We start from the raw sequence: 25,530 nt of genomic DNA, 5'->3' as shown, positions 1-25,530 counted from the left end.
ACTTGCGTCTCATATTCATATACCTATGACATAATCAAGCTACATCTGACCCAGAATGAGGCGAGATTCCGACATTCTAGCGACAACAGGGACCGGATTGCGCAATCGATTTCACCCCTCTATCTCCTCCGGGCTCACAGGGGGCTAGCCAGGCTAGTCGGACAATAAGGAACAGACAAAGGAATCGTTTCGCAGCTTTTCAGCTTCCTGCGTTGCACCCAATGAATATATAAGCTCGCGTACGCCCATCTGCAAGGTAGTGGGTTGGCGTAGCTCGATTGCAATACCAATCAGTCTCAATCACGTCTGATCAATCCGTTTCAATCCCAAACATGGATCAGTATACGACCGAAGAGGCTCGCATCGAAGGCCTGATCGCAGGTGAAAAGGCTAATACCTACGACGGTCCAGCTGGAAGCGTATCGACGCAGCCTCACTCCTTATCGACTGCACATGCTCCAAGCTATCGCATTCTTGGAGGACCTCCTACCTCCCATCCGTTGACGCAGAGCCCGTCTTCGATCCCAATCGACCTCAGCACGGATTTCGATCCCGAAAGCGTACATCATGGGCACATACCTCGTCGATATGGTGTTCCAAACCGACGCACGCTCTCAGGTTTACAACAGGTCCAACTGCCAGGGTTTCACAATCGGGCGGACAGCCTCCCGCATCCGCAGCGGTCATACACTGACCCATCCATCGACTCCATGCAAAATTCGCCTAGTATCCTTTTCACGTTCGAGAACTCAGGACCGGTTCAACCTGTTCTAGGTTCGAGCCCCCCGGTCTGGCCTGCAAGTCTATCAGGACGTGAGGTTACAACGACCCTCGCTTCTATCGAATACCAGCCTACATCAGATGCTGTCACTCCTTCGAGTTCAGACCCTCTGTCTTCTCCTCTTTTGGCAAGACTTCGTCGACAGACAGGATCAGGATCAGCAGCCGCTAGGAGACGTCGCAACAATCTACAACACACTCAATCCCCTGATAGCATACCGCCGAGGTCAGCGGGTATCCAAAGGTCCGTACCCCGCGGCAGGAGGCGGATCGCTGAGCTGCCCGATATTTCCTCAGAAATTGAACAGCTGTCTGTGGACGAGTTGATGGAGCGAGAATCAAGGATAGAAGCTCGTGACGATATCTTGCTTGCTGAAGCCATCGCGTCTGAAGTTGACATCGAGGCGCAAGACGATTGGATCACCCGTCGCTTTATCAAGTACTGTCGAGGTGCACACAGCATCACCCTCAACTTGGGTTTCGAAGCTCATGTGAAGGATTTCGCATTAAATCGCCAACCTTACACCGAGGACATCATCAATGAGTACGTCACTCATGCGAAGAGACATCGGCGCGTCTGGTATGCCGATTGGCAGAGATCCGTGAATCTCGATGAAGCGAAACCTTGTATGCCTTGCTTCCACGTTAGGGGGAAGTTCCGTTGTGACGGGCCGGGACACATATGTACTAGTCTATGAGAAGTGTGATATAGATCTTATCTCTACAACAGCGGAAAAGACTATCCAGCGGTAGCTGTCCGCTCGCTAAAGTTTCCCGATCGAGATAGCTTACTGAACTTCTCGATACTCTGAAAGGACTGATCTTCGAGGTTGCAAGTCCAGATGCTAGCGATCGGGGTATTGATTGAGTTTAGAAGCGTCGAGTGCTTACTCCCGCATCTAACCGAGTGATCAACTTCATGGGTCTAAGCCTCGCCGCACGTACTGCGGAAGATGAATCGGTCACTTCAATTACATTGGGTTCTCGAAAGCCCGCCTGAGTTGAGCAACCGCGGCAGGCGGTACATACTTTCGACTGTACATGTATAGACAAGACCTCATCGTTGGAGTGCACATGGGGGAGTCATTGATCTGATCGATCGATTGATCATGTTTCGACCAGTCGCTGACAAGACGTTCGCCTTTCGCTATAGGGGCAAAGGGAACGTCTTTAGTCGTGATATCGCGCGATCTCGTCGTTGCTCATCGTCGCCACTCTACAAAGGGGTTTACCTATATGTGATCCTTTATTGCGGTCATCAGCTTCCGGTATATAAAACCAGTAGTATGCAAATTGGCCGGGAGGATTGTACCCATTTGCTTTCGTTGTTACCAGCAGATACACTCATAACCTCGCTGGCTGCCTCATCATGAGGGGAGATAACCATATCGCTCGTCATGCAAACTACATCACTGGTAGAGAGTTTGGAGGATTCAACGACACAGTCTGGGCATACGAAAATCTTGCGATTGATACACCCACCAGCAGCGGTACATCGTTTTCTACGGAAGCAACCCCGAGTGTCACGTCTTAAGAGCCAGATGCCTCTTCCACACCGCCCCGATCATCTTTCACACGTTGGCCTCACACGTATCATCCGCCTCTTCACAGGCTTAGTACCGATACAAGGCTCCCAGAAAAGTGCCAGACGTCGGTTCGATGGATGGACGTGGTGTTACCAAACTTCTGCTCTCAGATAACGTTGTGGGCTGAAGTACACAGGAATACCCGGTCGAAGGTTATACAGGACTCCTTTCAAAAAGGTAGCCTTGTGGATCGCCAAGAGTTCGCTTCATATCTCCAGCGATTCCGTGAAAGCCGAAGGAATTGCTCGAGGCCCTGGTGCTGGCGTCCCGACGATGTTGATCCACGCGTCGAAGAGACCCTGTCGCAGACAAGGGTATTGTGCGAGAGCTGTTTCTTGAACACGGGTGGGTTACATGCGATGGCTACTGCCGAGGATCCGACGTCTTGTCGCTGTGCAACTTCGGCTCTCTCTTGAAGACTCAACACCATCATTTGGTGATGTCACGATCGGTAGCCACCTTGCTTTTCTTTCCGTCTGTCAATTTATGTATCCTGTAATTGATTCGTCGTTATAATCATCTGCATCGCCCGCACCTCATGGTGTAGCTCTACCCGACCGAATATATCAACAGGTAACGGATGCTGGCTGCGAACTTGCGAAAAATGTCTTAAGACACGCAACTCAGGATCTGATTGAGAGCCTGACAGACTGCGATCGCTATCATCGCGATTGCTAATGGCGCGATTCTATGTCTCAATCGTATCACTGCGAGACAAAAGAAGCTTTGAGTGGCAGTACTCGGTAGCCTGACAGATCGAAGGTAGACGCCAAACCCGCATTAACACCCTTGAAAACTTCCTTTGATTAGGTGTAACGCCGTTGTTGACATGATCTATAGACCGCATCGATATAAGTTATCGGGTCTCTCCCACAACAACTAAATCCGGTTGATCGTGAAAAGAACGCCTATCGAGAAGGCTTCAAGTGGAAAACAAGACAAGCTACAATGGATCAAACTTTTGAGAAACTGTCGATCACCGACCAGTCTGACTTGGATGTGGTGAAACGACCGGATGGAACTACGGCACTTTCCACCACAAAGCCCAACCAGTTATACGAAGGCTCTTTTGGGCTCGGACTATCGTATGTTTTGCTCTTCCGTCTTGTTGTGATCTGCTTTCGTCTTCGTTGCTGAGTATCATGTGCTATGGCGGTATCCGCAGTCTTCGCGATTCTACAGAGAGCCTGAACGACGTTCGAACGAAAGCGCCAACTGATTCTTTCCTCTGGACTGGAAAGACGTTTGAGACCACTTCAGGGAGTAATTTCTCTGGTCGCGATCTCGCGAAGATCAAGTCAAGAATCGGAACATCTTTGCACCGTTCAACTGCTTCCAGACAGACCGCTACATCGAAGACATCCTCGGTGTTGACGGCTCATCACGACGGTAAAAGAATCGCAAAGATGAAGCAAGAGCCTGCTTTGCAAAAAGACGCATTGCGAAAGCAAATCGTGACTGCGTTTCTGGCCTGGGCAGTGAAAGGAGACTTCTCTTAGAAACCGTTCATGTTCAAACGGATGGCAGGCGACAAGAGATGGGAATGGTTTCAAGACAGAAATCCGAATCAGCTGGACATCATGTTCCCTGCGTTCCTTTCGTTCACCAAGAGGGAAGGCGGAAGCACGCGGTGGCACCACGAACCACTCAAACCGCAGGAGATCTACAAGGTACAAGAGATCTTTGTCGATGAGTACAGAGTTCGATCGGATGAGCCGCTTGAACCATGTCAGACATGTTTCCGCGAGGCGAAGGAATGTCTCCTGAAACGCGTCGGCGTTCACGAGAAGGCTTGTTACTGCGAGCCGATGTTGTATCAAGGGCGTTGAGTGGACGACTTAAATAGGGTAGACTGCTTTGTTGAACAGCACATCTGTAACGACAGGCAGACATTTCACCATCAATGCAGATCACAGTTGGATTATATCTGAGGAGTCGCAACAAGCGCGACCAAGCCACTACCGCGCTTGCGCGTCCAACTGCGAAACTTCTACATCAGACGTTTAACCAGCATACCGTGAAAAGACGATGTAAAGATGGTCTCAGATTGAAAGGTATTTGCCAGTGATGGTCGGCTGAACTATCCTGGTGTTCAGCCCGAGAGAGAATATCGTACGAATGGAGTGTCGCGCTTTGCAATCACCGCCAAGATGTATGGCTGTCTGCCGCATCGTGAGAGTGTTCCCAGAGAGTTCGGGTTGCGAGTGCTTGCTTGATATGGCTGATCTTGGTTTGAGAAGCTCAACAGCCTGTCTATACGCACAGAAATGATTCGTATGGAAATCCGCAACTACCCACTCCACCGTCCTCGTGTTTTGATGCCCCGGCTCAGACTAGCGATCATTTTGTGTTCGACTTTCAGCCCGCGTTGTTCCCCGACAGGACAGGTAGCTCCCTCAAAGCGTACCGATTATACTCTTCGCATTCAGAGAAGAGAGCGTCAACTGCGATCTGATCGAAACGATCCCAGTCTGCGAGGAACCGGAAGAATCGAGCGGGCTAACAAAAGTACAAATGCTGGATCATCGTTGATCTCTCGGGGCGAAACTGCTTCGTCCTTCGTCAGAACCTTACAGCGAAAACTTTACGCCTCATCAGTGTATTCGGCAGCGGGTCGAAATTTGGTCAGTCGCGACAATGCCGCTCAGATAGGTACGGCTGTAATATCGTCGCCAAGGCCGATAGCTGGCGACCAACAACCAGTACATCCGGATTTTGTCATAGACGAGGCTTGTCAATCCGTCGAAAGCGTTATCGAGTCTCGCGCACCCGGATGTGGGCCAGGCTCGTCGCTCTTGACAAACCGTTACTGGAGGCACGGTCGACTGGCGCTCCGGATCAGTCTGAGCATGCCATTCTACAATACCAATGTTGCGGTTTTGACGAAATGCTTGCAACTGTCCGCCAATTGGCGTAACCGGATTGTCGATGCGAACCATCTCTCCAGCTTCAGCGAATGGGCTCACGACAAGGTGTTTGGAGCGGCACAACCGACCCACTACATTTGCCCTGACTGCTACTCGCTTTACGGAATCTTCATGGAACAAGATGTCGAACATGTACTCTTCCTCCATCCCCAACTCACAGTGTAGCGCTCTCCGTTAGATGAGACTGCATGGATGGCCTCGGAGAGCAGTAGTAGTTGGCCTCAAAAGCATACATGACCATGAGATAATCTGTAACTCAAGTTATAGTTTCGGGGTTAGTGCGCGATTGCGACCGAAACGCCAACAAGGCAGGAGCTGCACTCCTTTCTTCGGAGCCCCTATGTTCTAAGTCAGACAGCTATGTCATGTCAGGATCCTGCTCGTTTGTATAACTAGTTCTATATGAACTGGATGAATCCTAAGTGACAATGCTTCAGGACATCTCGCCTTACTGTATCTCGTGGCCATATACCGCGGAACTTTTATATTATGCGATCTCTCGGATCGTCCGACGGCCTTCAAGAGGCACAATCGGCCGTGGATACCTTTGCTGTTTACGAACGAACTCTAGTAGCGCTGCATGAATACGATCCTTGTGCCCTGCCACCACAATCTTCGACACTGCCGCAGTCAAGCGATCACAGCAACGCCAGTCTCAGCTCACTCATTAGTTGTACGCCTACCGAAGAAGACATAAGGACTGTCGGGACCCCGTCCAGCCATGCGCGAGCAGGTCAGACCCCATCAACAATAATAGCGGCGAGTACTGCTTCTTCCAATTCGATGGGTATGTCATCACTAGCAGATACGATGAGCCCAGCCCAGGGTGATTGTCTGTCTGGGTCTCATCTGACCCCCAATACCAGCATTAATTCTGGATCTACGACCGCCGAACCAGTGACGAAGCTGAGCGTAGTATCACGCGGCTATCCTATACTGGCCAGAGGGAAAAAAGGCAAAACAAGTCCCAAGCACAGGGTAAAAGAGGACAGAAAACCTCCTCGGCCCTACTTCACGCAGAAAGATCGAGATCTCTTGGTCATTTTGCTGCTTTACGTCCAGCGGGGATGTGTCGGATATACGAATTACGCGATGAGTAACGTCAACCTCGCCTCCCAGCTTTCCGACCCGGCCAATCGCCAACAACGGGAAGGCTATGTCAGTCGGGAGCAGTTCATGGCTTGGGCCAGTTTGCGATATTCTACCGGTGATTCGTGGCATGTACATGAGAGTACGCCGCTGTTGTCAAAAAATGATAAGGACGGAATGAAAGGGGTCAAATCTACGAGAGGTGATGAGGCGAAACAACCTTGCTACGAGTGTTTTCTTCTCGGGGGGTACTTTAGAGCAAAGCCGTCAGACCGTGTCAAGGCGAAAGGCGGCACATCGTGTTACTGCGCCGTTACATAGGGCTGCAAATTCTCGCGGAAATTTACATGTCCACATTGCTACGTGTACTAGAAGTTGAATAGCCATTACATGATCCCAGCAAGATCGTCCCGAGTAGAGCGCGCATGTCTCGAAATCTATTGCCGGGTTGCAAGCATGTCGTTCTCTTCGACGGACTTGAGAAGCGATCTCCGCCGGCAAAGGTCGGCTCCTTGCGCCATAGCATTGTTTTATCCCACTCACGTATCCAGACTGTAATGGAGCGCGAGTCTAAACTTTATCTGGTTGCTTGAAGGATCGATTTTGAACACGCGCGGCTACCGCATTTTCGATCGGAGGCGTCCTGAAACGGACCCGCATCTGTGCTCGAGGTCCAGTTGCATAGACAGGTCGGCGCAACTGATGCGGCGGCCGCAGATGATTTGAGCCTTGATCGAACATATCAGGGGTACCGATAGAAGTCTACAGAAAGGTTGTTTGTGGAGGCAGATATCACACAGAAGATCATTTTATGGGGACTGCAGGACGGACGCGCGAGGTTTACTGTTGTATTTGCATGCCCAGCCCGATGTAGGTTGCTTTCCCAAACGTGGCTAGTCCTCACCCTTTCCCTTTCCCTTACATACAAGTTCATACATGCAACAACACTCACCATGAAACACACCTGGACACCATTACTTACCTAGGCAAAGAGTCCCGATCCGAAAATTAATGTCAACAAGTGCTCGAAAAATATCGCAAAACAGTTGCAGCACAATGAGAGGGGGGCACCGAGATCACCATCAATAAATGAGCCCATCTATCCGTTCTGGATACTGATAATTGTTTTACCATTATGTTCCAGGGGTCAAAGGTGGTTATATATATTGCTGCGCCTGATACTGTTCCCACGTTGGAGGAGAACCAAGGACTGAATCCACAGTCAGCGAAGATTGAGAAGTGATGTGACTAGCGTGACTAGACGCTTTACACGGTACAACGGCAGTCAGCATGACTGGGATCAGATTTGCCACGCAAGAAGTTTTGAACTCGCGCCTGGCGCCATTCCGCCCTATCGTTGGGAGACATCGTCCACAGCGAGAAAAGTCACAAGTCGATAATGAGCATGATACAAAGATCATACCAGCCATCCAGCTGCATCCAGACGGGTTTGGGTATGATCAAGGTTTAGTTACAAGCGTCATATCCGGGCGATCGTCCACGTTGCAAAAATATGAATGAACGGCGCGCGAGTCTTTCGAAATTCCTTTCCGGCGAAAACGAAACCAAATAGACCTCAAAGGCCTTTCGGACACGGGATTTCGGGGAATCGGTGTTTCATGCTCTTTCGATCCTTGACGATCAGACGACACAGACCTAGGATGGCTGGTCGAACGAGACGGCGTTCGGTCAAATCGCCTCAACAGTTTGCCCGAAAACGTCTCTGATCCCGTGCGCTTGGCTCGAAAGTGGACGGCGCTACGTATGCACGTATGACGATCGAAAATTGAAAGTGGGGCATCGCATGTCGTCGCTGGCCAGAGCCAGAGGATCGAGAGGGAACCCGCTCCAGGATATTTAGGGAGTAACCGGGGGTCATACGGAGGTATTCATGAAAGGGGGAGTGCTTGGGAATGTGTGACGGGCGGGGTCGGTCCGAAATCTTGGCGTTCGAGAGAGAAAGGGGTTGGTCTTACGTTCACATATATCTCAAGGGGATACGAATGGGTCGTGCGACCGTGACAGTCGTAGTGCCATCAATCCACATTCTATAATTGCATACACTCATTCTGGTAGCACACCATGCGTCTCTCTACTCTGACGGCCACCCTGGCCGTAGCGGCAACTACCGCCCTAGCCGACGGTCTCATCAAGCTCGATTACATCCAAGTCGAACCCGTTCAGAACCTGACCAATTCTTCGGGGACTATCCTAGCTAAACCGGTGGTCGCTTGGTATTCTATCCCTTATGCCGCCCCGCCACTAGGTGACTTGAGGTTCAAGAAACCTCAACCCCCGACGGTAGGAAGGGGAAAGAAGAATGGGACGGGATTGGAGACGCTGGCACTCAAGGATTATGGACCTTGGTGTAGACAAGGACCGGCGAATAAGGGGGAGTCGGAGGATTGTTTGACGCTTTCCATCTTCCGACCTCAAGGGATCCCGAATGAGAAGTTGCCCGTGGTTATCTGGGTACCGGGAGGTAAGTCATCTTCGTTATTCCTCTTCGTTATTCCTCTTTGTTTCTCTTTACCCCTACTGTATGCGTCTTACTACATTCCGATGACTCGTTTCCGGACGAGTCGCCAAACCCCGGAATCGTGGTTTCTGATCGATTTGTTTGCACCCTTTCATGATAACAGGCGCTTTCAACACCGGAGGTGGCAAAGGCTTGAACGTCCCCTCGTTCGTGGGGAACGCTCCTGATAACTTCATCGGAGGTGAGCATAACTTTCCCCACGCATGACCCAGCTCGCAATCTATGATAGATTGATCCAATGTGGGACACTTGGACTTGCGGGTCTCGTTGATGGCATGCAGTGTCTATCAATTACCGAGTACGATATCGATCGCTTCTTACTCGGGTCTGTAACGTATCCAACTGATCCTTGGTCATCCATTATGACCTTGATCTTGATCCGTAGCTTGGAGCTCTAGGTGGAATCCCATCCACAATCGGCTATAACGAAGGGGCCATCAACTTGGGTCTGCAAGATCAGAAGATGGCGTTCGAGTGGGTTCAGCAGTATATTGAGGCTTTTGGAGGGGATCCTGAGCGGGTTACTGTAAGTGTCTGTTCAGATCGTCGTCGGAGTTACCATCGGCGTCGGCAATAAGACACCGTCAACGTCAACGTCGGCGTCGAAGTCATATTCGTTATCGAGCAGAGATCCTATACAAAGAACGGAGAGCGGCTGATCGTCGTCTGGTCTCATTGCACATCGACAGCTCTTCGGTGAATCTGCTGGAGCCCACTCGGTAGGCGCTCACCTGCAACACGCCTGGCCCGAGAACGAACGTCCGTTCAGCAAGGTCATTATGAACTCTGGTGGTCCCGCCGCTCGAGCCTGGCCCAACTGGACATACCCGCTGTACGAACAACAAGCTGGCGAGTTTTTCAACTTGACCGGATGTGCGTCCGATTTCGCTACGGGGGAAAAGGAAGGGTGGCAATGTTTGAGGGAGTTGGACGTGGAGAGGGTCGTCAACGCCAGCGTGACCCTCTTCCGACGATACAGCCCATCGATCACTTGGCCTTTCCAACCCGTCATCGATGGCGAGTACGTCAAACAGGCCCCGTCCGAGTCTTGGGAACAAGGGAGGTTCGAGAGGGTGCCCGTCTTGACCGGCTACAATACCGACGAAGGGACGGGCTTCGTTCCCAGGGGGATGAACACGACGCAAGAGTTCAGAGCGTTCTGGAGGACGCTGTTCCCGCTAGCCACCGAAGCGCAGTTAGACCATATCGAGGAGATCTACCCGGACCCGATCGCTTTCCCCGATGGAGGGTACAAGGAGACGCCTTTCGGGGTCCAGTTCTCTAGGGTCGCCGCTGCGTACGGCGATTACGCATACATCTCGACCGTTAGGCAGAACGCGTTGGAGGTAGCTAGGTTCGGGGGCCAGGTCTGGAAGTATCACTTCAACAAGATCGTTGCAAGTGAGTTTGAGGGCGATGATTGTTATGGTCGTCTGAAGACAATCGGTTGAAGAATCGATACTGACGTGATATGGATCGCCGTTTCTGTTTGCGCCTCATAGCCGACCCGGAAGCACGTAAACTCGGTGTCGCACACGCTTCAGAGCTATCTTCGGTCGTCGGAGTGGCGAAGAGTGAGACAGGAAGCAAGATGATCGGGTATTATTCTTCTTGTGAGTTTCGCGCCTGTGTTTGCTCCTCGGTATGTCAGGTCAGCAGAGAAACTGAATCGTTTGTGATCTTCGCCTTCTCGATAGTCATCACCACCGGTAATCCCAATCGTGACGGCTTCCCCGAATGGCCCGCCTACGCGCTCGACGCCCAAAAGCAGATCTTGTTCGGTGAGAACTCGGTCGAGGTGGAAGAAGATGCGATGAGGAGGGGAGAGTTGGATTGGTGGTTGAGCGTGCCGGAGATCGCGCCCCACTGATCGTGCTGATTGTGGGTGATTAAAGGGAAAGACAGGGAAATAGTCTGTAAAGGAAAAAGGAAATCATAATAGGAATGGATGGAATCATAGCGAAAAAATCAAACGCCGGTGATTCTCAGTCTAATTACAGCCTTTGAAAGCCTCTTTCTGGAGGGTCAGCGAGCTGAGATCATAGAGGCGGCACAGAGACTGAAAAGCTGGCCACAGCCGTGAGTTGTGATATATCCTATTGGATACGTCAGGAGACGGACTGCATATCGCTTCTGTGAGATGAGGGAGTAATGTCATCGCGGCCACGACTACTCGTACAGTCTACACGATTTCAGACTAGGTTCACCTAGATGGCTTTGGCATTGCATCCCAAGGGTTGATGTACATCCCTCTTGCGTCCTTCTTGAAGGCATTGTGATTTTGTCCGCTCAGGAGACGCATGACGACGTCCTCTTGATCTGCCAACCAAGCTTGTCCGGAAAACATGGGACCGCCAAATATCTTCTTCCTGTCTTCAGCGGTCTTTGCCTCCCTGAGCGCGGTGATGGTAGCTTGTCGGGCCTGGGTATCTTGTCTGTCGAAATGAGCCAGAGAGGCGTTCAGCAGGGCGGCGCGTTGCTGTATCAATAACAAGGAGGATTACGGATAGGAATCAGCTTGGTAATCTCAGTGCGACTTTTCTGCACGAGACCTCTCCCTCTTACCTGGGGGCTCATCTTCCGAACCTTGATCTCCTCCTCTTCATCAGACCCGGCGTATACGGTTTCGTCTCCGACCGTTTCGGCCTTATCACGTTCGGCTCGAGGGCTCGATGCAGCCGACCTGTGCGTTGAGGATGCGATCGATCTGGTGTCCCTCGAGTTCAGGGTGGACATGCCGAACCTTGACAAGATCGATTCGTTCATCGGGTCGGACATTGGAGGATACGCCTGATGGTAGAAGTGATGACAAGGACGATGAGACCAGAGTCATAAGGGGTCAAACGCCTTTCTTGAACCCACTAAAGTGGACCTACATTATTATAGCGAATGCCGTAGTCCCGCGGAGATACCACGCGAACAAAGGTACTCAAGATCTGAATGGAGGCACATCAAAAGACGACATGGCAGCGCGACGTCCATTGACCATGTATACGCAAAGGATGCACACCGCTCATCCGACTGGACAGGGGCCTCTTTTCGGAAAGCGGAGCGTAATCAGGGGGGTGAGCGAGTACCCTTGTTCGATGGCGTGCAGAGACGAAAGGAGTGCAACATGCGCTTCGCAGCTCTTCTGTTTGTGAGCGCGATTCTGTCCGGTTTCTGCGTCTACCTGATGTTGCGAGGAAGCGCAGATATGTTTGCATGGGCGAAACGTTACCCGAATAGGACAGCAGATATGGGCTCTCAACCTTCTTGGGGGATTCGCGCCCAATTTATACATTTGTCCGACATCATACCCTTAAATCACGAGCGTGCGCCTGTTCTGACGCCGAGCCTTGCCCAGCGCTACAATGAATGAAAGGCAGGGTGTGTCAAGATCATACCTTTAACTTAGGACACAAGCTCGTTTTGATGCTTGCTCTGCTTGCGCCTGTGCCTATGACAAGACTCTTGCCATCGAGCTTGACGAGATCGACATCAGATCCGCTCGCGCTGCGCCATTCCGCAAGGACCCGTCATTCGCTTCTGAAACGAAAATCATAAGAGGAATGGATGTTATCGTAGCGAAGGACTGGTCCAGAACACGTTTCAGCCAGAGTGTAGACGTTTGGGTCCCTCTGTTGGGGATCAATGTCATTGCGTATTCACCTTGCCTGGCGAGATATTCCGGGATCGTAAAAACCTGACCTAAGTGATCGACCGTACGCATTTGCCACACGCGCGTCTTCATCAGATTTAAATCAATGCGCTCAATGCTCAGCTCGGCAGGGTTATACGGTTTTCATACTAATCATACAAACGTGGGATCCATGCCCAGGTGCTTGTTGCTGCCCGCAGAGAGGTCGATCGTTCCGGATAGGGAAAATTGTCGAATCCTATTGTTCTCCCGCACGTCTATTGTTCTCCCAGAACAATAGACCGCATGGAACAATAAAGCACATCCACTCTTCGCACCTTTCCTTTTGTTCTCGCTTAGCAATCTGCGACCCGCTTAGCAATCTGCGACCACTGTCGCAAGTTGCGACCACAACCGCAAGTTGCGACCGCAAACCGCAACTTGCGACCGCAAACCGCAGACCGCAAACCGCAAACCGTAGCACCTTTCCACCTACCAGAATAATATATATAGCAGACCATTCTGGTCTGATTTCATGATCCCCTCTTGTATATTTTATCCTCATGCAAACTATACAACGGTGATCAACTCGATATCCAAAAGATTAAGAGTCGGCTGCTCTACCAACGGAGCTCAACGGGCCATCACCTAAGTTTACATCAACCAACCCTCTTCAACATCGACTTAGTTTCATCATGGCCGACAGTCTCGACCTCGACACTCTCAAGGTTACCAAGCGGACTTACCTTGAGGGTCCCGACAATTACGCGGAATGGTCCCGCTCGATTCAAAACACTTTGATCGATAAGGATCTGGACGACATTGTTGATGGAACTATTCCTCGACCTAATACCCTACCTATCTCTACCTTGGCTGCCACCGCCGGCACGGACAACGCTCCAACTACTACCACTACTACGGTCACTACTCCAGCTACAGCCGAGGAACTTGCGAAATGGATCAAGAAAGACAAGAAGGCCTTCGGAATCATTGACGGAAGCCTCAGTCAGCTTGTCCATCACAACCTCCCGTCTCACCTCTCAACCTGGCACGCTCTGGTCCAAAGGGACTCCGCTCACACCGATGAGTACAGAGCAACGCTCCCTTCTGCTTCTGAAAGATTACTTAAACATCTTCAGGAAACCTACTCGGCTGCAAGGGGATCCAGGCGGGCTGAACTTCTCGCGATCATCTGGCGATCCCAACTCGCGGAAGGAGAAGACCCGACTGTCCATACCGGAAAGCTCAAGTCGGCCTACTCCGCTATCACCGTCTCTGGCCGATCCCGGATGGACGACAAGGACTTTGCCTTTGCCATCCTCATGTCGCTTCCTTCTTCCTACGAAACCCTCGTTCAGACCTACTATCTCAAGGAGGACTTTCACTCACAGGACGTCATTGACGCCGTCCGAGCCGAGTACAGGAGGAGGATTGTTCAGGAAGAAGGAATTGAGACTACAGCTCTCATCGCTGCCCGTCAACAAGCACGGAACAACAACAACAACATCGGCGGCACCGGAAACAAGAAGAAGTTTATTCCTCGATCTCCCTTTGACGAGAATGCCTTCTGCGAGTTCCATCAGAAGAATGGACACTCAACAGCAAACTGTTTCACCAAGCCCGCCAACTTCAGTACCGGCAACAACGCCAACAGGTACACAAACAACAGTGCCAATATTGCCGCACTCGTAAGCAACAGGAGTCAACATCATGGCATCAACGGCGGCTCTGCTTTCATGGCAGGCATCACCATTGATCACAATGCCCTTCTGGCCCATTCGTCTGCACTCGACATTGTCGTAGACTCTGGAGCTACTCATCACATGGTCCATGACAGGAACCTACTCACTGGAATCAAACAACTGCCGATCCAGGCAAACATCACCATAGGCAACGGCGCCAACATCACCGCCAGAGAATGCGGACAACTCAAACTACCAAACATCACACTACACGATGTTCTTCACGTACCCGAACTGGGACGGAACCTTCTGAGTGTTGGTGCCGCACAGAGCACCGACGGACACTCTTGGACCTTTGCAAAAGACAAAGCAATCCTCAACACTACTGAAGATGGACCCAGCAAACCAGTCATCACAGCAACACGACAAGATGGTTTGTTTGTCCTTGATCCGGCAAGCACTCCTATCCGGCACAAGGCCGCACTCATCACGGCCACCAATACCGTCACAGAGGACAACATCCTTTACCACTGGCACCGCAGACTTGGTCATCTCAATGTTCGCTCGGTGGTTCAGCTCGGCAAGGAGGGAAGACTTGACAAGACAGTCGACTGGGCCAAAGCCGGAAAAGACATCTACGGTTTTCAATGCTCAGCCTGCATCCAAGGCAAAGGATCTCGTCTTCCCGCTCCTGCTTCCAATATCCGGGCTACCAAACCACTCCAGTCTATTCACGTTGATCTCTGGGGACCAGCTCGAACCCCTTCCATCGGAGGATCCCTCTACTTCCTTACCTGTTACGACGATCACACTCGGAAGGTCAACCTCAGCTTTCTCAAGAAGAAGTCTGAGACCCGGCAGGCATTGATCGACTATATCAACCTAGTTGAGAATCAATTGGACTGCACGGTCAAGACCATCCGATCGGATCAAGGAGGAGAATTTGAGTCACATGCTCTTCGCGACTACCTCAAAGCAAAGGGCATCGAGCATCACTTCGTTCCAACTGCCGCTCATGCTCAGAACGGTAGAGTTGAAAGGGCACACCTTACCATTCTCAATCAGGTAAGGACGCTCCTGATCGATAGCGGACTCGATGACAAGTTCTGGGCCGAAGCGGCAAACTACGCCATCTACACCAGGAACCGGGCTCCCACAGGATCTGACAAACATATCCCGGAGGATCTCTGGAGGCAACGTGAAGTCAACTCCCGGCACCTTCAACCCTTTGGCTGTCAGCTCTGGTTCCGTGACCACAACAACACCAACAAACTTCACCCTCGCTACAAAGAAGGGCAACTACTCTCTTACGTTGAGGGAACCGACAACTACAGGATCTGGGATCTCCACACCGAAAAGGTCACCATCTCTCGTGATGTGGTCTTTGGTAAACAACCAAAGATTTCCACCAACACCAAATCACTGGAAACCAAAATCCAGTCCACTCAGGTCGACGTCGACATAGTCCCTGAATCAACATCAGACTCAGACTCTGAAACCGAAGAGGATCAATTGGCTGAAGACAATACCGATACTCTCGACTCACCTGATCAGCCTGGTGATGACACGACCATCCCAAGTGATCAGGCTACACAGGCTACACAGGCCAAACACAAGTCATCCGGCATTTGGAGCAAAGGATGGGACATAGCACCGGTACCAACACCGGAGAACCCAATCTTGCCTGATGGCTCCCGACGTGTCCGCAAACCACCTGCCAAATTTGGATACTCAGCAAACCTCGCTACCGCCGTCATCTGTGGCCATGCACTCATCTCCACGGCTATCCCTCAAACCTTTCAGGAAGCCCACCGATCTCCAGAATGGGACAAATGGCAGGAGGCTATCAAGGCCGAACTCGACAAGATGGATCAGTACAAGGTCTGGTCTGTCATCGATAGGCAAGAAGCTACATCGAAACCCCTTCGAGCCAAATGGGTCTTCACCCGGAAGATCGACGGAGAGACCGGGAAGCCATCCGCCTACAAGGCTCGATGGGTAGCAAAAGGATTTCTGCAGAAGGAAGGAGTTGACTACAATGAACTTTATGCGGGAGTCGCTCACAAGGATACCATTCGGGTCTTCCTCGCTCTGGTCAACTACCTTGACATGGACTGTGATCAGGTCGACATCAAGGCCGCCTTCCTCAATGGAGAACTAGAGGAACTCGTCCATCTCGAACCTCCTGAGGGCAGCAATATCCCTGCCAACAAGGTTCTCCGGCTTCAGAAATCACTTTACGGTCTCAAACAGTCACCTCGCTGCTTCAACCAGGCTCTTGACAGTTTCCTTCGATCTCTCGGTCTCATTCCTTCTCCGGCCGACTCCTGTCTCTACATCCGATCAACCAAGGATACCCTTCTCATTCTCTCCGTCCATGTTGACGATCAACTCATCGCCTGCAACAATCGCCAGGAACTGGACGACTTCAAGACCAAGCTCAACGGCCGATTTGAGTGCTCCGACGGAGGAGCGGTCTCTTACTTTCTTGGATTCAACGTCTTCCGAGACAGGCCCAACCGGAAACTCTACATCTCTCAAGAACACTACGTACAGGCGGTCCTGGAAAGGTTTGGCATGCTCGACTCCAAACCGGCAAAGACTCCCCTTCCTTCCGGCTTCCGATCTCTTCCTGCTACCGACACTGAACATCAGGAAGCCGCTCATGAAGAATATCCCGCAATGGTCGGATCAATCATGTATGCGGCCACCATCACCAGACCCGACATTGCTCATGCTGCTGGAGTCTTAGCTCGGACTGTCAGCAAGTGGAACAAACAACACGTCCATGCTGCTCGACACCTCCTTCGATACCTCCAAGGCACCATCGAGCTCTGCCTTACCTACGACGCCACCTCTGGCCAACGGATCATCCTGGGCTACGCCGATGCCGACTGGGGTGGATGCTTGGACACTCGCCGATCTACTACTGGATACCTCTTCCGTGCTTTTGGAGGACCGGTAGCGTGGAAATCCCGACGACAACCAACCACAGCTCTCTCTACTGCGGAAGCAGAATACATGGCTTCCGCTGATGCCACCCGACAGGCAGTCTGGCTCCGCACTCTTCTCGAATCTCTCGGTCACCCGGTCTCTGGTCCCCTCGCCATTCTCAATGACAACAATGCCGCCATTCAACTCTCAAAGAATCCTGTTGCTCATGATCGCACCAAACACATCGACATGAGACACCACTATCTTAGAGAGAAGGTACTCGACAACACCGTTGAACTCTCCCATGTTCCAACTCAGGACAACCTTGCCGACGCTCTCACCAAAGGTCTCGCCCATCACCAATTCCATCACCTTGTCACCGGGATGGGTCTCAGCGGAAAACCAACCTCTTTCGCAAAGGACGCTTGAGTGAGGGGGAGTGTCGAATCCTATTGTTCTCCCGCACGTCTATTGTTCTCCCAGAACAATAGACCGCATGGAACAATAAAGCACATCCACTCTTCGCACCTTTCCTTTTGTTCTCGCTTAGCAATCTGCGACCCGCTTAGCAATCTGCGACCACTGTCGCAAGTTGCGACCACAACCGCAAGTTGCGACCGCAAACCGCAACTTGCGACCGCAAACCGCAGACCGCAAACCGCAAACCGTAGCACCTTTCCACCTACCAGAATAATATATATAGCAGACCATTCTGGTCTGATTTCATGATCCCCTCTTGTATATTTTATCCTCATGCAAACTATACAACGGTGATCAACTCGATATCCAAAAAAAATTGGTAGGAGAGTGGTGAAAGGATGCTGCAGGCGGACCAAGAAGGACAGAACTGATTTACAGCGCGAATGAAAGAAGTCGATGACATGTGGTCGAATTACATAGGCCCAGGCAAGTTACCGGTCTTCTCCAGCTACAGATCTTAAAGAGTACCACGTCATTCAGGCAAGAATCGAAGTCGTGCTATGTAGTTGACCAGAATTCCTCATCGATCTCACTGGGAAGGCTTATCCCTCTTCTCCCACGGATTGATGTAGCACCCGTTCTCGTCCTTCTTGCTCATGGCTACCGCCTCTTCCGTCCGACCGCTCATGAGCAGCATGAACAGCCTGTCGCGCTCTGCCTGCTCAATCTGAGCGGGTGTGCGAGAGGGAGGGCGGAACATCGGGCCGTTGTAGATCTTTTCCTTCTCTTCGAACGTCGTAGCGGCGTCCAGAGCAGCGTTGGTAGCTCTTTGATCCTCGGGAGATTGGGCATCGAAATTCGCCGTCAACGTTTGCAATTGCTACAACAGCGCGACGAGATCGCACCGGGCCGACACGAATTAGTTTGATTTTTACTCCACGGTTGAACTACTTATGAGCTTACCGCCAAGGTGATCGTCTTCAAATTAATCCATTCTCTCCCCTCAACGGTCGTGCCTTCAAGATCTGAACTGGCTGACGTAACCTCTGTGCGGACGTCAGATCCAGTCAAGGAAGATTGAACGACCGATTCCTTCTCCTGGTAATCATCGTATGACGTAGGATCAATCTTGTCGTCAGATCGATCGGATTGAGAGGTAAACTTGTCAGACATGCCGGAATGAGGTCAGGTTTTGCAGTGTGAAGCTGTTTAGATGTTAAGTTCGTGCGATGATTAATGATCATATAAAGAGATTATCGAATGCGTCAATGCCATGAGCGCCTTTTATCCTTCGTGTCCATCCGACACGGCGGGAGCATGATCTCCGACCCAGCCATATGAGCTGTGCGCACAATGATACCACAATGGAGCACCAGCACAATACCGACAAAAGAATGCGAGATGTGAATGGAGGCGCGATCAAAAGAGGACGTTTGCCGTTGGCGCGACTTCCATTGATCGCAAAGTCAGAAAAGGAGCGCATCAGCGTTGTGAGCCGGTGAATGTTCCCTTTGGGGTGAGAAGAGACCGATCTGAGCGGCGGTAGAAGTCGCTTGTCTTTGTCCAATGACGTGCGGCATGAAAGGAGGGCTATGTGCGCTTTGCAGATCGTCTGTCTGTAAGCGCGATCTGTCGAGCGGAACGTTTTCTGCTTTGATGTACTTCAGTATTCAAGGGCCGTGTATATATGCTTGATTTGGTGATGAGTCAAACGGAAACGGACCAGTGAAAATCCCTGCTTGCCTTAATTCCTCATCTGTCGACGTCTCTGCTGAAATCGCATCAACACTGCCAGCATGCGCTTGTTGTTGCGCGCCTTGCCGAACGCCGCAATCGGATTCTCTGTGGGATATGCTGGTGGGTAAATACACGCCATACTTATTGATCCAGGACACAAGCTCATTCCTCCGCTTGCTCTGCTTGTGCCTCTTTGTCCGACATGACTAACTGCATCGAGCTCGACGAGACCGACTCGGGATCCGCTCGTTTAGCAGCTTCTGCGCCTGAATATGGGGATAGCGAGCGTCCATCCTCTACCAGCTACCGGTCATTCGCTTCCGAACCGGGCCCGATAGCCCGTGGAACGAATAACCGGGTGACCCCCTGCCAGCCATAGCCATATATAGATACCCCTATCCGGTTCACAGTCAGGTATCATCAACTCGACCAGCCTGACACCATCGCCCACATCACAGTAGCTAGACTAGATTCAAGCATGCCCCAACTCGCTTCCACCTCTGGCAAACAAGCCCTGGACGACCTTCTACAGTCGTCGGTCGACTCGCGCGAGGTCCCCGCCGTCTTCTTTGGGGTGACCAACGCCGAGGGGACGTTGTACTCGAACTGTGCGGGAGAGAAGCGGTTTGGGGACGAATCTCAGGGGCAGGTGGATGAGGATACTAGTGAGTCGAAAGTTGAGCCTTTATAGACGGCTGCACATGGTTGAAAGCGGAGAGAATATGCAGGAGCTGACACGGCCGATCGTGTTTGAACGTGAACGCCGATCTTCGTAGCTCTGCAGTTGTTCTCTTCGACCAAGTTGTTGACGACCGTCAGTCCGACCTCAGGCCCACTTCTCTTCCTCCTCTCGTCTTCTTCGATACATCTCGACTGATTCCTATATGCTCGTCTCACCCGGACTTTGCGTTTGTACCATTTCAGATCGCCTGTCTGCAACTACTCGACCGCGGTCTAGTCACCCTGGACGACCCAGACCTTATCGAGACCCATTTGCCGGAACTTGCCTCGCTCCGGGTCCTTAAGGGGTATAAAGATACTAGTACCGACGATGGAGATGGTAAGGGTGGAGGGGAACCTATTTGGGAGGAGCCGAAGACGAAGATTACTTTGAGGATGTTGTTGTCACATACTTCCGGTACGTTCATAAACCCCCTCTGAGCCTGAAGCTGGTTCTATCCGATAATACGCTCCGAGGGAAATTAATCCAAGCTGATTCTTCATCTTCATCCGGTTTGGACATTATTATGATATGACGTAGGCATGGGATATACGTTCAACTCCCCCGACCTGGACCGCTGGACGAAAGAGACTTCCCACCCATCGTTCCTCGGCCCAAAAGCTTCCATCGACTCGTACGCACTCCCATTAGTCTTCGAGCCGAAGACCCAATGGCATTATTCCGTGGGGATCGATTGGGCTGGACATCTCGTACATCGCCTAACCCATCTTTCCTTGGAAGAATATTTCAAAGAACACATCTTCAAGCCATGCGGGATGGAGAGTACGTCGTTTTACCCGACGGAGGAGATTAGGAGGGAGGCTATGGCGGTCACTTACCTCGACCCAACTGAGGGGAAAATTAAGAGTTATCCTGATAATTATGGGTCGTTGCATTATGCACGACCGGAAAGGCCGGAGGAGGTTGGGGAGTTGGCAGGTGGAGCGGGGTTGTTCGGGACAGCTAAGGATTATTTGGCCTTCTTGAGGGGGGTTCTGGCGTGTGATCCTTCTCGACAAAGCACCAGCGATGATAATGGGACCTCGAAGTTGATCTCGGGAGAATCTTTCCGAGAACTCTTCAACGATTCCATCCCCCGCACGGTCCCCAAAACAGGCTTACTCTCGATGATGCAACGGCAGACGTATCACGACCCGACTTATACCCTGGAAGAGGTCGGGCATAGCGTAGGGCTGTGTTTGAACTTCCGGGATTCGAAGTATGGGAGGAAGGCTGGGTCGGGGTGTTGGGATGGGGCGGCGAAGACGCAGTATTGGTTGGACCCTGTTAGTGGGATCGCGGTGAGTCGCAACAGGACGTCATGATCATGTCATGTGAGAAGCGGCATTGACGTTGACACTGTCCGCTATTTTCTGTCGCGTCCAGGGCGTCTGTTTCACGAACATCTTCGCTCAGAACCCTAACCCTTTCATGGACCTGTACACCAAGTTTGAGAGGACGGTGTATGACCACCTCGAGTAGAGAAAGACGCCTTGATTTGTCTTTGTATACGGGTTGTGAAAAGCGGAAAGGGCAGACTATGTCGTCGGGATGATTAAAATCGTTGTATTCAGTCGAGTTCGAGTGCCCGCGGAAGTCGAGATCTAGTCGACAGTCGATAGATGTCCACCAGCACTCGAGGAGCTAGGAGACAGCCAGGCCAGATCCCTTTTCCGATTGACAGACCTTGCAAGGGAAGGTATTCGGAAATCGGCCCATTACATCTGCCGAGCTTGCGTCCAACGTGGGTCCCCCCGGGGCAGAGAGACAGAGAGGGGGAGACGAGTCGATGATCAGCTGATCGCGGGGCGAAAATAGGGGTAAGCAACGCCGGGACGACCCAGAAATTCGGAATACATTCCGACCAACCTGCAACCTGGACTGCGTATAGCGTGAAAGCACAGCTATAGCTATAGCTCCATCCTGGTTGGATGATCGACCCAGCTCTGCATGGACCATGTCTACCCCTATCTCCCCGGACTTGGATGGACAACCTGCGAGTCCCAGCTTGACGTCGACGACGATGGACGAGGCACCGTCGAATAAGAGAAAAAAGACGTCGGACCGGATCGCCTCGGCCTGTGCGAGGTGCAACAAAGCCAAGGTAAGCCATCTCCATTCATTTACCCCACATTCTTCTTGAGTGGAGTGGAGACTCCGCGATCTGATGATAGGATGCTGACAAGATGATTTACCTCGGTCGGGTCGTCGCAGGCCAGGTGTAACGGGGAAAAACCTTGCTCGAGATGCACTTCGATGGGTCGAGCGCCGGACTGCGTTTACGTCCCCTCGATGCGGGGCAAGATCAAGCGGTCGAAGAGGTGAGCCAGGGAGCATTGTTGCCTGTTCGTCGGTCTGTTCGTGTAATAGGGGTCGCTGATATTTCGAAATCGAATTGGCTATACGGTATTCGTTCATGTAGGGATTCAACGACACCGGCTATCAAGACGAACGACCAGCATGTTGACAAGAACCAAGATCGAGATCAAGATCAGGATCAGGACCATCAATCGTGCCGACACCCATCTCAGTCCCAGTCCCGTACGAGCGAATCTCCAGACAAGTCTATTCACGTAACAGGAGGAACAGCAGGTCAAAGCAGATCGAACTCGTTTACCGGCATTCGTAATGCAGGGCCTTCGTATAACTTAGGAGGCTCGGGAGCGTCACTCTCGGCTTATAGTCTTGCTCAGCCATCACGACATCATCAGCATCACAACAAGAACCAAAGTCACGACCCATACTTGCAGTCGGAGACGCCTAAATCTTCAAACTCAAACTCGAACTCGAACTCGACCCCAGGTTCAGGATCTGACCATAATAACAACAACAACAATAAACCCATTCTACCTCTACCGCAACCTAGGCGGTTCCCCTCGATAGGTACCGTCTTTGGGTATGGAGAGTCTTCTGCACTGAACGATAGGCTCTCTACGGCCAGGCCGATTGATAGGGAGAATTTGACGACGCTGCCGTTACCGGGGGATGCGCCGAATCCGTTGGGGATCTTGGCGGAGGCTACTATTAGTCTTGATCCGGGTCCTTCTTCTTCTTCGGGGTCTGGGTCTTTGACTTCGTCGGCTTTCCATCGGGGTGGGGGTGGGAAAGCGAACAACAAAGATTCTAACAATAACAATCACGATCGCCCTCCTTATAACCCGGAAGGAACCGATTATTACTCTTCGTCCAAGAAATCGGTCACACCGAGGACGCTCAAGAGTGAAGCTCCGCATATCATGCAATTGATCTCGCCGTCCGATGCGGAGAGCCTGTTCGAGACGTATTGGAAGAAGATTCATCCGCATTTGCCGGTGTTGGATAGGAAACGGTCGGCTTGTATCGATGTGGCTAGTCGATCGAATTATCTGTTCAACGCTAGTGAGTCCGAGGGTGTCCTGTTGAACATTGCAGGGCCTGGCGGGTGGAGATCGGTACGCTGACATCGAGATTGTTGATAAACATGCAGTTTGCTGCGTGGCCGCCCGGTCGTTCAATATCGGGCTCTGGTCGAAACTCCGTTCGTTCGCACGACAAGAGATGACCCGTATCCCCCTGGAAAAGACGTTGGACGTCGTCCAAGCGCACCTGCTTTACAGCGAATGGAACCTCATCCCAGCCAAGAGGTTTGAACAGGACATGACCTGGCTCAGAGTGGGGATCGCTTGTCGGACAGCGATGGATATCAACCTACACCGTGTGGCTTTGAACCCGACGATCAGACGGGGGTTGCCTAATTGGTTGGTCAGGTCGATCATCAGGACTTGGTTGTTGTGTTATACACTCGATGGGACGTTGTCGGCGCAGTTGGGGAAACCTTCGGCTTTACAAGGAGAAGGGTCTGTGGGGAGGTATGCGGCGACGTTGAAGACGGTTTGTTTGGAAGAGGATGTGGACGAGGAGGATCGGGTGCTCGATCTGAGCGTGGCGTCGTTGACCGTGAGCATTCGACGTCCGCTGATCATGGTCATGGCCCAGCTCATGAACCTCTTTGCGTGTGCTGGACGTCTGCAGGAATGGACTCAGATATTGGTCAGAGCGGTCGAGTGTTTCAAAATGAGCAATGTTCAGAGTCAGGCGGGGACGGATATCTGGGCGAGCGATTTTCCAGAGTGAGCCGCTTCGTCAAGTTGCTCCAGAAAAGCCTCCTTAGTCCAGGCTGACATCCTCTTTCGTTGATATTGACGGTGATCTAGTCTAGTGGTCGTCTTTGATAATCAGCTGGAAGAATGGGGCAGGGCTCATGCGATCCCCGACGGGTCCCGATGTGAGCGTTCAATTCCTCCTTCCGAATAGATTCAAGTGGCTAAGCTGCGCTGGTTATGATTCCTCAGCCAGCCAATTGACGTGTAGCAGGAATCGACTGTCAGTGGCGGTGCCATACCCCCTATTCGCACTTGACTTTTGGCTGATTACGCTCAAGTCGGCAGGTATCATCGGTATGGTCGACTCGTCGTACTCTCCTTTGCGCTGTATCGGGCCAAGACGCAGAACGCGCTGGATTTACCGTCGACCTTTGTTCAGGTGGGTCACAGCATTGCCGGAACCTTGGAAAAGATCAGATTGATGTTGATATTCAATGGCAGTTTCAAACGGTCGCTTCGAACATTGTTGAATGCTTTGAAAAGGATTGGGACGACCAAGGTCTGGCGCGAGGGTGTCCCGACTTTATGTACACGGTGTTGACTTTTGCAGTCGTGTCACTGCTCAAGGTGAGTGTCTTATGCGAGACCAGAAAGTGATGTTGCTGAGACTGAGTTTCTTGGCAGTCCGCTCAAGTACGATACAAGGAACTCCTTGGAGGCTCGCAAGAACACATCTTCGGACTCTGTCGCAAAGCCGTCAGCATGTTGTCCCAGGCTGCTACCTCGGCGGACCACCTTCCGGCCATCCAGTCGGTGTTTTTGTCTCGTCTGCTCGATATCAGGACCGCACCGACGTACACCCCTCGAGCGATGTTACCCATGCCCATCGACCTGGACGCTTCGATGGAGACGATCGGTTCACAGCCGGAGCGCAGTTACTGGCCGCCTACCGCGCCTACGTCGCCGTTGTTCACCGATATGCTAGGTGGGGTGGATCTGAGCGGTATCAATGGAGCCACTGTACAGCACGATGTCAATACAAATGGGACGACCGTACCGCTCTGGGGCGAGGTTCATTCAAATGACCTGCTCAACGTTCAACCTTTCGACCAAGGCAATCAGACGATGGGACAAATTCAGTACGACCCGAATGACCCGAGAGCACAGGAATATCAGCTGCCTGTACCGGAAGTCCCTACCTCTTCGCTGGCTCTGAGCCTTGGAGCCTTCGTTGGCGATACTTCGGTGCGGGACGTCTTGTTCGCCAACGATAGCTTTTGGTGAGTTGCCCAGGATGCGCGTGCGCCTATGCATCGTCTTTTTGCCACGGACCATTGATTGATGTCGGGTCTCCTTTTTACAGGATGTCCATCCTCGAGACGCAAGAACAACAATGAGACAATGCCAAATGTAC

At 51.7% G+C, this 25,530-nt stretch overlaps 4 protein-coding genes across 4 annotated transcripts; 3 read left to right on the top strand and 1 right to left on the bottom strand.

Moving 5' to 3' along the window:
• Positions 1-7,672: 7,672 nt before the first annotated feature.
• Positions 7,673-10,827, top strand: HD553DRAFT_334973 (putative extracellular lipase; the record flags this gene model as incomplete). The annotated part of the gene is made up of 9 exons (XM_046182175.1): positions 7,673-7,847; positions 8,028-8,113; positions 8,459-8,864; positions 9,025-9,102; positions 9,203-9,246; positions 9,307-9,447; positions 9,611-10,322; positions 10,424-10,534; positions 10,619-10,827. 9 exons carry the CDS (start codon positions 7,673-7,675, stop codon positions 10,789-10,791), a joined length of 1,926 nt encoding a protein of 641 aa, XP_046037017.1. The 3' UTR covers positions 10,792-10,827.
• Positions 10,828-18,165: 7,338 nt separating this feature from the next.
• Positions 18,166-18,749, bottom strand: HD553DRAFT_341457 (uncharacterized protein; the record flags this gene model as incomplete). Its single annotated transcript, XM_046182639.1, has 2 exons — positions 18,166-18,456; positions 18,540-18,749. The coding sequence occupies 2 exons, from the start codon at positions 18,747-18,749 to the stop codon at positions 18,166-18,168; spliced, it is 501 nt and encodes a 166-aa protein (XP_046037016.1).
• An 872-nt stretch (positions 18,750-19,621) lies between these two features.
• Positions 19,622-21,693, top strand: HD553DRAFT_222012 (beta-lactamase/transpeptidase-like protein). Its single transcript, XM_046177244.1, has 5 exons — positions 19,622-19,978; positions 20,090-20,127; positions 20,238-20,451; positions 20,575-21,335; positions 21,421-21,693. Exons 1-5 carry the CDS (start codon positions 19,792-19,794, stop codon positions 21,514-21,516), a joined length of 1,296 nt encoding a protein of 431 aa, XP_046037015.1. The 5' UTR covers positions 19,622-19,791; the 3' UTR covers positions 21,517-21,693.
• A 298-nt stretch (positions 21,694-21,991) lies between these two features.
• On the top strand, positions 21,992-25,513 carry HD553DRAFT_341455 (uncharacterized protein; the record flags this gene model as incomplete). Its single annotated transcript, XM_046182638.1, has 11 exons — positions 21,992-22,138; positions 22,249-22,355; positions 22,457-23,412; positions 23,501-23,970; positions 24,046-24,143; positions 24,228-24,298; positions 24,366-24,396; positions 24,462-24,555; positions 24,618-24,743; positions 24,801-25,396; positions 25,480-25,513. The coding sequence occupies 11 exons, from the start codon at positions 21,992-21,994 to the stop codon at positions 25,511-25,513; spliced, it is 2,730 nt and encodes a 909-aa protein (XP_046037014.1).
• Positions 25,514-25,530: the final 17 nt, after the last annotated feature.

The sequence above is a fragment of the Filobasidium floriforme genome, assembly GCF_021052385.1.
Source record: "Filobasidium floriforme strain CBS 6241 chromosome Unknown HD553scaffold_9, whole genome shotgun sequence".
Lineage (NCBI taxonomy): Eukaryota > Fungi > Basidiomycota > Tremellomycetes > Filobasidiales > Filobasidiaceae > Filobasidium > Filobasidium floriforme.
The sequence above is the reverse complement of the archived record's forward strand: the minus strand, read 5'-3'. Positions and strand labels throughout refer to the sequence as shown.

What these genes read in the sequence shown, in the direction of transcription:
- HD553DRAFT_222012 (XM_046177244.1), top strand. Translation starts at nt 19,792, where the DNA reads ATGCCCCAACTCGCTTCCACCTCTGGCAAACAAGCCCTGGACGACCTT. An exon ending in GCAGGTGGATGAGGATACTA is followed by an intron (nt 19,979 to 20,089) that starts GTGAGTCGAAAG and finishes CGATCTTCGTAG; the next exon opens with CTCTGCAGTTGTTCTCTTCG. An exon ending in ACCCTGTTAGTGGGATCGCG is followed by an intron (nt 21,336 to 21,420) that starts GTGAGTCGCAAC and finishes TGTCGCGTCCAG; the next exon opens with GGCGTCTGTTTCACGAACAT.